General features: G+C 25.5%; 1 protein-coding gene across 1 annotated transcript; it reads left to right on the top strand.

The window, feature by feature from the left end:
* The first annotated feature begins 1,319 nt into the window (after window positions 1-1,319).
* Window positions 1,320-14,665, top strand: LOC129964127 (peptidase M20 domain-containing protein 2-like). Its single transcript, XM_056078817.1, has 6 exons — window positions 1,320-1,769; window positions 3,531-3,682; window positions 6,024-6,173; window positions 6,638-6,779; window positions 8,160-8,408; window positions 14,082-14,665. The coding sequence occupies exons 1-6, from the start codon at window positions 1,553-1,555 to the stop codon at window positions 14,375-14,377; spliced, it is 1,206 nt and encodes a 401-aa protein (XP_055934792.1). The 5' UTR covers window positions 1,320-1,552; the 3' UTR covers window positions 14,378-14,665.
* The last annotated feature ends 4 nt before the right edge of the window (window positions 14,666-14,669 follow it).

The raw sequence follows: 14,669 nt of genomic DNA, 5'->3' as shown, positions 1-14,669 counted from the left end.
TCTGTTATTTATATTCAAAATAAATATTTTTGAACATAAATAAAGTTTGTTCTCTGATTAACATCTGTTCCCTTAAAGAAACATTATTCTTAAGAACAATAATGATTTTTCAACTCTGCAAAATGTCAAAACGTATTTTATTTCCGATGTTTTTGCGATAATTAATCGAACTTCTTTTTATATGTATTTGAAAATTAATGAATGTAGAATAAATTTAAATAGTAATAAATTCATTATAAAAATATTGAATAATTTTCTTAATATTCGGATCATAAAAATAAGGAATATTTTTTTTATGACAAAAGTAATTATAATAATTTAAGTTATATTTATAATTATTTTTGTGATAAAAATTAAATTATAATTAGAGTAATATTAGAATGAATATTTATTTTTGGAAAAAACGGAATAACATATTAATTAAAGTTGCATGTAAGTTGTTGATTTAATTTAAATAATTTTGAAATTTAAAAAAAGTCGCAGTTATATTTATAGCTATTTTTTTCATAAAAATTAAATTATAATTCAAGCATTAGGAAAATAATTTTGCATGAAAAATGAGCAGAGAACAGCATATTAATCAAAAATGTCTCTAAACTCTTAATTTAATTGAAATAATTTAGAATTAAAAAAATTATTCTTTTAGTAATTATATTTCTTGTAAAAATTAAATTATAATTTGAATAGGAGAATAAACTTTTATTTTTGTATAAAAAATGTGCAACATATTAATTAAAACTATCTTTAAATTGTTAATGTAATTGAAATATTTAATTAAAAAACATTTATATTTGTAATTAATTTTTTTAAATTATATTATAAATCAAATATTAAGAAATAGTAATTAAAACTATTTGTATATCACTAGTTTAATTTGAACAATTTTGAAATAAAAATTTAAGGACCGAACTTTGACTTCGCGGCTACGAAATCACCTTAGTAACCATTCTGTTGGATACTAAACGCGAAGTGTAGTACAGTTTGATTAATGAACATCTTAAAAGTATATATTAAAATAAAATATATTAATAAAATTACTATTGTTATACTAAATCTCATAACAAACTCAATTTTCCAACAGTGCCCTCCCCTTGTAAGTTGTATGTAGATTATCTTTATTGGTGATTTGAGGGAAAAGATAACTTCTTTTTCAAAACATTAAAGAGAAATCTTCATTTATTGAACCAGCCTTCTTGCGATTTAAAATGCCTGTTATAGCTACTAGTATACATTGGGATTTTTATATCTCGTATTTCTGCTCACTATACAGGACATGCGCAGTAGTACAGCTTTTACTATCTATTGACTGTGTCAAAGGAGCGATATGAGCCGGCCATGTGACTTCACTAAATAAGATAGTTTGAGAATTGTCTGATAAATCAACTTTTACACACGTCAGATATTGAATTATCTTACAGTCGCCCTGTCTTGTTCCAGATATTATTTTAATATTTTAAAGAATATAAATTTTCTGGTTTAGTTATTAAAATTTGATGTTTGTAAGATAAATAATACTGATATTTTTTTTGCTTTCAAATAATCGGTGATAAATATGGATGAAAAACTTTTTGATGTTATTAACAAAACTATTGATAATGAAGCGAATTTCTTAAACCATATTAGTCAAGAAATTTGGAAGTTTCCAGAGCTAAAATTTGAAGAAAAATTTGCTCACGATTTATTAACGAATGCACTTGAAAAGAAAGGTTTTAATGTGGAAAGAAATTACATTTTACCAACAGCTTTTCGTGCAGAATTCAGTTCTCGAAGTAATTATTCCTTTTTTTTTTTCACTTCTGTAAAAATATACTTTATTTGATTTAATTAAATTAACATGTTAATATTTTTCGTATTGTAATATACTGTTATTTCAAATAATTGTGTTAAAAATTCTGTAAAATCATTTTTATTTATTTAAACTTACTTCATCAATCGTTAGAATGATTTTTAATATTTTTTTATTTCATTTGAATGTTTTGTTTTCTATTGGGTATAGTACTTAGTGAATACCCAGGTGTTCTGTAACTTCTCTCTTATTTTATATGCCTGTACATCTGTAGTAGCATTGAAGTTTATTTGTTTGCACATTTAAATTTAAGTAAACATGCATACTTTTCTGTTTATGAGGTTTCACTCATCACTTAGCTTAACTGTTGAAATTAATTTATACTAAACTTACAACAACAACAATAATAATAATAAAAACGATTATAGGTTTTAAAATTTGGTAGGTTTTTTGATTATGTCTCCATAATTGGAGTATTATCAAAAAATACTACCTGTTTTATTGTTAAAACAGCTAATGCATTAAAAAAAACTATACAAGAGTAAAATTTGTTGTTTTGAAGTGAATGATTAAATTCACACAGCTGACTTTATGAGAAAACAGTAATCTTTATGATAATATTAAACTCTTTATACCAACTGAATGAATATTGCATATTTAAAAAATCTTTTGCCACTCTTTTTTTCATTGTTGAAATTCTGTTTTATTTAAATACTATTAATAATCTGCTGATTGATTGTATTCAAAACGTTCTTAAATAAAGAAAGGGAAAAATAAATTCTAGATTGCTCATTTTTATCAAAACTTTTACTGCAATTCTTTGCTTGTAAAATATATTTTGCTATATATTTCAAATCATTTGCTTGCAATCTTTAAATCTAATTAGCAAGCTGCAATATTGTATGTTTATTTAATTAATCATATAGTTTAACCATTAAGTAGAGTTGTATCCCTTGTGAGAAAATGTCATTCTCCAAAGTATTTAGTTAGGTACTTTACAAGTATCTTGTGAGGTAAGCAAGTACATCCCAATAAATATATGATCTTAGTATCCATATTATTTAATATTTTCTGTAATTAAGTATCATTAGAATTATGCTGCTCATTTCATGACTTCATTCAGAAGAATTAGTTGACCAGTTGGTTATTTAGTTTTTGTTATATTTTTAATAAGTAATAAAATTTAAAATAAATTGCATAAAACATTGTATATCAGCATTATTCAAAATTGCTACATTTATTAATCTTCAGATTACTGGCTGATGAAACATCATTTTAAATTAATAATTTTGATGATGAAATGTAAAAATATTTTCCATTCTTTTCAATAGTTTGAAGATGAGATTCACGATCTCAGTGTATGTCTAATAGTAATGGGAAAAGAGGGGGGGGGGTTAAAATGATCATTCAGTTAATTCTAAGAAAGGCAGATAAGTTAAGCAGGGTTAATAAATAAAAACCTGGGTGTAATTCAACAAATATGAGATTAATTTGAAATACAAAAATTGTTTTTTTAGTCAGAATCAAGAATTCTGATGATATTTGATTAACTATCTTCTATATCGTAATAATTAATGGTATTAAATATGAAATGGAAGATATATAACTTCCACAAAACCAAACTGAGAATTATTCAAAAATGTCCCTATCAACTTCCCCCTTCAGTTTTTTAAAGAATTTAATATTTTATATTGTTTTGAATTAGATTATCAACCAGTTTATTGTTGTGAAAATTCATTTGCAGAAAAAGGACCAGCAGTAGTTGTAATTTGTGAATATGATGCTTTGCCAAAGATAGGACATGCATGTGGCCATAATTTAATAGCTGAATCTGGTTTGGGTGCTGGAATTGCTATCAAAGCTGCTTTAGAAGCATTTCCTGATATTGCTGGAAAAGTATGCTAATTAATTTTCTTTCTCAATAGCTTATGCAATTGTATTTCTCCCATTTAATAATCAAAACCGTTTTGTTTTTTCATTCTTTCACTTTTTTTCCATTTATTTTTATTTCTGCTACCGTTTTTATTTTAAAATGCATCATACTCAATATCGTATTTAATAAAAGAATTTTAAAATGAGTTACATTTTTTATAAAGAGAAATTTTCTAAAACATAAAGAATTTTAAAATTATATAAAGTGTAGCATTTAACTGAATGAATTTAAATGTCATCAAAGATACATATTTATTCACTGCAACCTGCTCAAAAGAAAAAGTGCAGCATCCATAATTTCATATTTTTACTTTGAAATAACATACATACATGTAGTATTGTAAAAATATGGGATACTAGAAAATAATACTTTTGAAAAGATTAGTTATATTTTCAGATACATGTATCCTTTGTTTACCTATATTACTGATTTATACAGTATCAGGTATTTTTCTCTCACAGTTATTAATTCATACTCTCATTGTGTAAGTAAACAAGAGCTATACATATAACAATTATATTAAACTGAGCTTTATTGATCTACTGCTTCTTTTAATTAAACCAAACTATTTTAAATAAAAAGTTTGGCCTATCAGATGAAGTTATTTATTCTTTCTCCCTCTCATTTAGCTTTCTTTTCTTTTTTTTCAGTAGGGTAACAAAATTTTAAGTTTTTAGTGATAGGCATATATTTTCAACTGAAAAACTGCTCTAAATGACATAGTTCTTTTATTATTGTTTGAGGGAATGATTTTACTACTGAACAGTTTATGAATTCTAAAATTAAATAAACCGCTCCAGTTTATATCATTCCTATTTAATATAATATTCTTGACCAGCTACCATTTAAAAAAGAAAATTTCATTTCAAAACTGATTGAGATAAGAAACCTTATGGAGGATTTCATACTATTTTAGTGGCCAAAGTTGATCATCATCTTCGAATAGGTCTAAAATAAAGAAATTCAAAGCTTTATAACTCAGTGAGTTCTAGACACAAAAGAGTGGAAGTTTAGACTTCTTAGTGTTTTACTCAATTCATTTATTGAATGATACACATAAATATAATTTTTAACATTATGTAAAACATTGTTCTAGTAGAAAGAATGGCTTATCTCTAGCAGTTTAAAAATTAGCTTTGGGCTGTGATTAGAGTGCACATCAATGGTGTAATTGTAAATTAAGCAGCGTTAGAATGCTCTGACAGGGATGGTTTTGTATGAGGAGAATGAGTGAAAGACAGAATGGAGTATGTGTTAGGGAAGTAAACTATTTTTTTAACATTTAAATGTAATTATTTTATATAATATTGAAATCATGAAATATTAAAATCCAAGAATAAAACAATCTATATTTTAAAATTATTATTTAATATTCTATTTTTGATTAAGCTTTAATATTAAGTAGTTAAACAAAAAAGCTATTTCAAGGCTTAATGAAATTAAGTAATTTCTATGTAAAATCATGACACAGATAAGTAATATAGAAAATATGATGGATTTTTAGAATCAAGATATAAATGCTTTTAAAATTTTATCTTGTGGCTGGTTCTGCTTGCTAGTGACTTCTCATTTTTATTCATTTTAAATGCCAATCATATTTACAAAAGTATGAATTAGACAAAGAATGTGCTGGTATAAGAAATAATGGTGATATTTCTTTATTTATTTCTAATTGTTCAAAAACAAAACAGTGCTGAATATATTTAATTTCCACAATACTCTTGATACATTGTACAACTAATAATCTAATTGTTGGATATTCTTTTATGCTAATTTTTTTTTTTCTTCCTTCAAAAGTTACCATGATTAAGAATTTTTTAATGTAGCATTATCTCTTATATAATTCTAATTTCACATCAAAATTTATTGATTGAAATGTATCCTATCTTTAATTTCAAATAAATTTATTGGAGATCTTACAAAAACTTTATATTAGAGATTCAAATCCAAGTATCTATATAATTGAAAGAAATTTGATATTTATGATCTGCTTAAAATGTTTTAGAGCATACTTAATATACCCGGTTAGTATCTGTTCATTATGTTGATTTAATTATATATATTAATTTTAAAAACTGCCTAATTTTATTTTTCTGAATAGAAATAATTTATTTAGAATATTGCTGCTGATAATCACTGCAGAAATGTGTATCTATTTTACTGTACAAATAGGCACATGTCTCAATATGTAGATCTTGATATTATGTATTAACTATATTAAACTATATTAAATTATTAGATATTATACATAAACTTTTATTTTAATGTAAATATCTAATAACATTTAAAATGTAATTGTTGTAGGTAATAGTTCTTGGAACACCTGCTGAAGAAGGTGGTGGTGGTAAAGTTACCTTAATTAATGGAGGAGCTTTTAAAGATGTTGATGCAGCATTAATGGTTCATCCAGCTCCAGATGACCATCTGTATCCACCTTTCATTGGTATAAAACGGGTAAAATATTTTTGTGCATATAAAATTGAGCTTTTTTTTTTATTTGAAAAATGATTAATTAAGCATTGAAATATTATGCAAAGTTTCATATTTACTAAGCATTTTTTTAACTAATTTTCTTTGCTTTAAAGAATTCCATATTTTCTTCTGTTTTATACTTTAAAAAATCAAGTTATTATTTTTTTATATTATTTAATACCACTATTGTGCTTATGATAATTAATATGTATTTTTAATAAAGGTATTGTCAAAATATCATAACATTTTTCAAAATATAGTAAAACTAATTAAAAAAATTAAAAACATTTGTTAAAATAAAACTGTATACTTCTGATATATTAATATTTCTGGTGAAATTTGTCCAATGAATTTGATATATTGTCTCATATTTCACAAGTATTTTAGAACAATAAATTTGTTTCATTGTGAAAGTTTTTTTCTTTATAAACAATTTTTTCTTGTAGAAAATAATAAATTTTACTGGTCAAGAAGCTCATGCTTCAGGTTATCCTTGGGAAGGATTGAATGCTTTAGATGCAGCTGTTGGTGCTTACAACAACCTTGCTCTCCTTCGTCAACACATAAAGCCCACTTGCAGAGTTCATTGTAAGATTACCATATTTAATTTCTGTTATGGCAAATATTGTTATCTAATGTTTTATAACCCCATATTTGATTTCAAATTTAAAATCCAATCATTTTTAGATTTAAAATAGGCCACGGTTCACCTTTTAATTTTATTTTGATATTTTTAATAATAAATGTGATTATCACTCATGAAAGTTTAAAAACCATAAAATTTAATTTTGATCATGAGCTTTTATATTGGGTTAGAATGTCCACAAAGAATTCTTTCATAATACATGTATGTGTAGGGAAGGGGATATTTGTTCTTCATTTTTTAAATGTTCTTTATTCTTCACCATATTTGGAAGTGTAATGATTTGGAATTTGATTAACTTTATAATTTCTATAGAGCTAATGAAATTATGATTTGAAAGCAGCTCTTTGTAATTTAATAAACTTATTAATTTCATGTGTTTTGAATATATTTCAAATAAATTTAATGTTTTAATACTTACCTATGTCATGGCAATTTCAAAACTTACTTGTTTTAGAATATAAAATAAGGTTAAAAATTTATTTATGGAATCATAATTTTGTTGTTGAATTTTTTAAAAAATTATCATACAAGATTGAAATCACCTTACTTGAAAGTTAAAATGTTGTAATTATTAGAATTTGTTGTATTGTTGTCTATAATATCTAGATTTGATATCATGGGCATTTTTTATTCCCCATTCTTCCATATTTTTTGTATGACAATTCAGGGAAGCATGTTGGCGAGGGGATTTTATTGAAATTAGATATATATTAAATTTACTTTAAATGGAATAATAATATCCTTCCATTATTATTGGAATCATATTTCTAAAATTAATTTTGAATTTCTGCATATATTTTTCCTGATAGTTGTAAATTTTTATTGTCAATATAGTTGCTTGTCGAAAAATTCTTTCATTATTTAATGAACAAATCAAATAATAATATTAATAATAATTTGATTCAAGAAGTTTGTGATAATGACCAGTTAGTGATGCAAAATGTATAAATAATTTTATTATTAAGATTTTCTAATTCAAATAAAAAGATCTGATAAAAAAATTCTTAGTCCCATAAAAATGTATCACCTGATGGCTAATAGAACTGTACTTAAATGGAAAAAGATAAAATGTAATTAGCCATTTTATATGTGAAAAACTGAATATGTAGATGAAGAAATTTCTCCTAATTAATCTAAAACTGGATCTTAAAATTTAAGAGACAGAGAACTCCTAATTGCAAACTCCACTTTGCATTTGAGAACCTGTGTTCTGCTTGTTAAAATAGAGGATAAGTTAGACATATAAAAATAAAATTTGTTGCACAGTTTTAGAAAACCCTATGTAGACTTATTATCTCTAAAATAAATACTTTCTTTTGTAGCTATCATAACCAAAGGAGGTGAAGCAGCTAATATAATCCCTGGTCACACTGAAATGCAGCTTTTCTATAGAGCTGCCACGACTCGTGATTTAGACGATCTTGGAAAGAGAGTAGATGCATGTATAACTGCTGCTGCAGTAGCAACTGGCTGTGAAGTTGAAATTGATAATGACACTGACAATGCATATAAAAGTCTTATGACTAATAAAGTCCTTGCAGAAAGATATAAGAAATATGCAGAAAAATTAGGTATGTTAATCTTTATTATTAAGAAATTAAAAACTGTAATTTATTTAGTATTTGAAATGCATTTTGTTTGCAGAAGCTATTCCTAGTAAAACAGTACTTATAATTATGGGATATTGTTAGAAATTCTGTATTGGTTTTACCATCTAGAACACAGATATTTTAAAAGTATTTTTTGAAAATATTGATATTAAAAAACAATTAATATTTGAAAATAATATTCACATATACATGTTTAAGTAGCTTTGTTAACTTTGATATACTAATAACTGATTACTGTGTATGTGATTGTGATATTTTAGATAGGTCATATTACACTACATTATGATTTACATAATTGTCTGTAGGGAGGATCATTGTGATTAACCCTTTAAGTATATTTAACAACACTATGAGAAGACATCTCGTATTGTAAAAATTTATAATTAAGAAATACGAATTTAAATACAGGGGAAAAATTTTTTTCACCTCTTGAAGTATGTATTCAAATTCGTTTACTATTAAAATACAAAAATTAACACAGTTCATATTCATTTACTTCATTCATATTTCTTGTATTTTACAGTACCAACAATGTGAATGTAATAAATGACTAGACATTTAATTAGGGGTGTAAAAACTGATAAAACATTTTTTAAATTTTTAATTATACTACTGTCACTTTAATCAAATAATACATAATTTTCCTAACAGAAAAGCACGATTTAAAACAATTAAATGGTTTATAAATGTCAGGTCAAAATTAGTTACTAGTATGAATTTAAGGTGTATGATTTGAAATTTGAATTTATGAATGACAGATTTACATTTGTTTATCCAAATATTTTATATTGGTAATCACATAATTCTTTAATTAGACAGGTAATCTAACATTAAAATAACACAGAATGCAAAATTTGTTGGTAGCTTATTATAAAATCACAAAAATTTAAAGACATTTTTACAAAGAGGTACATAATTTATTAGATAATATAAAAATGAGTATTTGGAACATTCTTCTTGAAAACTAATTACATAGAAAATAATGTTTTTATATCCTTTAATCCTTTTTATATTTTATATCCTGTGATATTTTATTGATTATATATAAGTTGTAATTTATGTACATTCCAATATTTTTAACATGAAAAAGTTCCAAAGTTTGTTTTATGGTTATTAACTTCAGAAAAACTGAATCTTAAATGATGTGGAACAAAATTGTGAACCATTTCTTGACCGCTTTACTTAATAATCCATATTGAATTTCTATTTCTTGTGATTAGATTCAATTCTTTCTGGGAAACATAATGCTAAAATAAAAACTTTGTACATATTTTTCTGTTTCAGACTCTCTGTTTTGTAACTTAAGTATACTTTTTGAATTTTTGTTGAGTATCAATTGGCTTTAAACTATAAGGTTATTAACTAAACATGTATATGAAATTACATCTAGACCCAGTACTTTTTGTGACAAATGTGATGAATTCTAACATGGATGTGTCATTAGACTTTTTTTTAAAAAAACTTTGAAAGTCGGATCTAAAATGTTAAGATTTCAGCACATATAGAAATGCATTTTTCCACAAACAGTGATAATTATTTCATTTTATAATTAACCTGTAAAAAATATCTTATAGTGTGTGCATTATACATTGCTTTGCAATATTTTGTGCAAGTTGAAAAATTATGTAACATTCTAAAATAATTCTTTAAGCTGCAAGTATTTCATTGGTACAATGCTTAAAGTATCATTTAAAAAAAATGATAATTTGGTGATGAAAATGACCATCAATTATCTTCAAACTTCTTGTATGTCATGTTTTAAACTATTATGCTTATCTAAACTAAAAACATAGATTTTGCTCTTACAATTTTATAAAATATTGGTTTTAATGTGTTAAACAATTTTAGATGTAATTCTTTATATTATCACTTTAGATAGCATTCCATCCATCCAATTTAGTTGTCTAATGACATTTTTTTCAAAATTGTTTTTTGGTAATAACTAATAATTTAGATAATGATTATCTAAATTCATTGATATATTTATTTCTACATTTTTTTCAATGCCTATGCAAATTATGAAATAAAACTATTATATATTACATAAGATTATTCAAGGAACAAATTTAAAATATTCATTTCCAATGAACAACAATAGAAAGTTCAAATCTTTATTTTATACATTCAGTATGAGTTTCATTTGCTATGTGGGTCATTTTCAAAATTCGGTGCCATTTGTTGTCCATGGGAAACACATTTTTTTTACAAGATGTTATAAAGTTTAAATGATTTTTCTTTGTACCATGCTTTTTAGCAGGCAATTTCCAGTGGAGAAACAATAAAATTAAAATAATTCATCTGATTTTTTATTTTTTTTTTCTAATAAAGAAGTTGAGAGGAAACAAAAATTCAGCTGTCCAAATCATAAAACTCAAAATGTTTTTTGCTGCATTACTTTCCAAAAATTAAAATTTTTATTCTGACATATTTTTTTATTGTGAAATATACTTTTAACTATGTTATAAAGAAGGTTTTAATAACCTTTTAAGAAGAATAGATGATTTTTACCAATTAAATACAGCTGTCCAGACATTAAGTCATGTCTGTTCCCATACAATATTTTCAACATTTTAAGCAACAAGATTGAAATTTTGAAATGACAACACTTGTATACCAGTGAAACATGTTCTAAGAAAGAAATGCAAGCAGCCATCTTGAATGTTTGATGTTTGATTGAAGAAGCTGAAGCCTTTTTGTGTTAAGTATTTTTATTGCATGTCATGTCTGTTACCTTAATATTTTGTATAAAATATATTTATTTATTAATTTATTCAACTGATTAATTTAGATTTTTAATTTTAATTAAAATTTATTTTCATGTTTTTATGGAATTATTTAGTCTCCTTAATTTTTGTACTTTGAAATGTCATGTCTGTTACTCTATATAGTAACAGACATGACAATCTTGGTAACAGACTTGACATGTTCCAAGATTTGAAATATGGCTCAATTTTTGGGTTTGTTTTGTTTAAATTTTAGTTGATATTTTAGGAAGAATTTTTTAAGGGTGTGGGGGGAGGGAATAAATGTAAGTTCTTACTTTTTAAAAGCGCATGTTTGTTTTTCATTTTTTCTCTTATCTTCTTTGTTTTTTATTATCACATTGTATTTACTGAATTGATTGTTTGCAATGTTATCAAATCATTTGCTTTATTAAACTTCATTTCTGAAAATTACGTGTGCAAACATGCTACAGAAGTGCAGGCATTTCATTTCGGAGGATCGAGAAAGCAGGCAACTCTGCATACTGGCGTTTTATATCTAAGAAACCAGCATGAACCAATTTCGTTCTGCACAATTTCCAAATGTTACGACCATGGTCCTGCAGCAATTTGGACTCGCCTTCAGCCAATATTCAACGAGCTTAAGAGAATTTCCCCCGAAGTTGAAATTATCCACTTTTTTTCTGATGGCCCTACCACGCAATATCGGCAGAAGAAAAATTTCTTCTTTTTGAATGAGCATATAGCAAATAATGGTTATAAGTATGGATCATGGTCTTTTTTTGAGGCTGGTCACGGCAAGGGTGCTGCTGATGGAATAGGGGTAGCCATTAAGAGAGCTGCTGACAAAATAGTTGCACAGGGGACAGATATACCTGATACAAAAACTCTGTTTAATGTTTTAATAAATAAAACAAACATTCAGCTTCATTATATCTGTGAAACAGATGTAGAAATGTTTAAAAAAATAATTCCATCTGATATTCCGGTTTTAAAAGGAACGATGAGCGTACATCAAATTTTTTCTTTTGGGAACGACTCAATGTTTTTTAGGGATTTAAGCTGTTTCTGCAGACAGAAAAATGTCTGTGACTGTTTTACAGTTAATGTATTTGCATTAAAAGAAAATGAACAAGAAAGCACAGCCATGACAATATATAATGCAGAAAATAATTGTAGATCTTTTTCTTCTCTTTTATCCAACAATTTTCAACAAGATATTCAAGAAGGAAGCTCCGTACTTGTAAAATTGGAGGGTAAACGATCGATAAAATATTTCGTTTCAGAAATAATTGACATCCAGGACAACAATTTTACAGTTAAGCATTTAAAAAAAGTCAGGAATCATGCAAAGTTCTTTTGAGAGGATGATAAAGAATATAATATTGAAGCAGAGGATATTGTAATGAAACTTCCAAATCCAAATCTAACTGGATGCTCTTGTCGCCAATTATAATATTTGATGTGGATCTCTCCAAATATGATGTTGAATAAATAGCATTGTAACTCAAGAAAATACTAAAAAATAAAATGTGTACACATGTTCCAATTCTGTATCTGTGAATTTCAAATAATATATGCATATATTTTTTTTTATTTTATAGTAAAAAGTTATGTACTAAAAGAGAAACACATTTTAGCTTAATTCTATCTTTCAAGCTTTACATCAAAATTTGGCTCCTGAATTTATGTCATGTCTGTTACTCAGTGTCACGTCTGTTACTTTGTGTCATGTCCGTTATCATTTCAAAATTTTCCTTAAAAAGTTTAAATTGACATAATATTGCTACAATTAGAGTTACATATTAATTGACTCTGCCTAGTATATATAAGAATGACAGACATTTTGCATTAATTGTTTTTTATAGTATTTTATATTAAAAAAATCCTTGTAAGAATTCTATATTAGTAACAGACATGACAAACGGAAGTATAAAAATACCATAAGAAATATTTTTTTATTCGAAAGTCTTTATTATATGGGTAAAATGACTCTATACTTATATTAAATATAGCTTTACATTACTGTACACTGAACTTAAATACTAAAATTACAAGAAAAATGTCCGGTAACAGACATGACAATTTTCATCATATCTGACCAAAAAAACATCAATTAAAAATATATAAAAGAAAAAAATGTATCAAAAATATTCAAGTAATATACAGAAATAATGTCTGTTTAATAATATTTAAAAAAATTTACTAATTAAAAGTTTTTTTATTTTTGTCTTTTCAATTTCCAAATGGCACCGAATTTTGAAAATGACCCATGTAAGAAATACTTAAGTTCCTTATCTTGTCATGCATGAAATAATTAATCCCTTGTTATTGAGCTCACTGCTTTTCTATCGCTAAGAATGTCAAGCATGGTAGGTTTATAAATGCTATCTTTTTAATATCTTATAGATAGCATTAAATTTCCGAGGACTATGTTCAAAAATTGTATTCATATGCTCAATATTTTCTTCAGACATGTTTTCTTCTTAAATTTAAAATTTTTTGTACTATTCTTAAATTTGTTTATGACACAGTAGCTCTCTGTTGAATTTACAATGAAATGCATGTTACATTGCAACAACAGATTCACTTCTTACATACTATAGCAAACATCTTTCAGCAGCATTGCCATTGCTTCAGATACAAATAGTAGCCGCCTTTTACAGGGATTAACCAAATACATCAAATAAGACTTTATATGTGTCTCCATCTATAGTCATTTATAAGAAATAAATATTTTAATTCTGCTCCTATTTTTTGAATAATTATGCATATGCATTAAACAATTCGATGACTACTAATTAGTTTTTTAAAATTTGACTTTGTCCTTTCCTTAATTTAGAGGAGAAAAGTTAAATTTAACAGCCAAGGTTAATTTTTAAGTTTTAACTTACTAATTTAACTATTTTAGGTGTACAGTTTGATGACGGAAATCCTAAAAAAATCCCATTCATGGCTTCTTCAGACATGGGTGATGTGTCACATGTTGTTCCTAGCATTCACCCTGCCTATTCTATTGGAACCAGAGCTTGCAACCACTCTGTAGGATTTACCAAAGCATCTGGTGCTCCCGAAGCTCAGACAACCACATTAATAACTGCCAAATCAATGGCAATGGTGGCTTTGGATCTGATGTGTGATAAGGACTTGCTAAAGGAAGCTAAAGATCAGTTTGAAAGAGATTTAGCAGAAGATTCTGGTGCTTAAATTTTTAATATAAATTTTATAAGCTTAACAATACATAATTTTTAAAAATTGAAATTAATTTTTAAGTGAATGTTGATCATGATAAATTTTTACTGAAGTGAAAAAAATTTTCTGCCCATTTAAAATTATATTTTTCATTACAATTACTTATACAAATATTTTGTTAGAATATTATATTTTAAATTTTTTAGACTCAAAATTCTTCAAGAATTGTTTTATACTTTATATGTGATTATGAATCTCTTACCTTTATTTATTAGTATGGAAACTAATCTATTTCAAGTGATAATTT

Source organism: Argiope bruennichi, chromosome 3 (genome assembly GCF_947563725.1).
Source record: "Argiope bruennichi chromosome 3, qqArgBrue1.1, whole genome shotgun sequence".
Taxonomy (NCBI): domain Eukaryota; kingdom Metazoa; phylum Arthropoda; class Arachnida; order Araneae; family Araneidae; genus Argiope; species Argiope bruennichi.
This window is presented reverse-complemented; position numbering and strand designations above follow the sequence as displayed.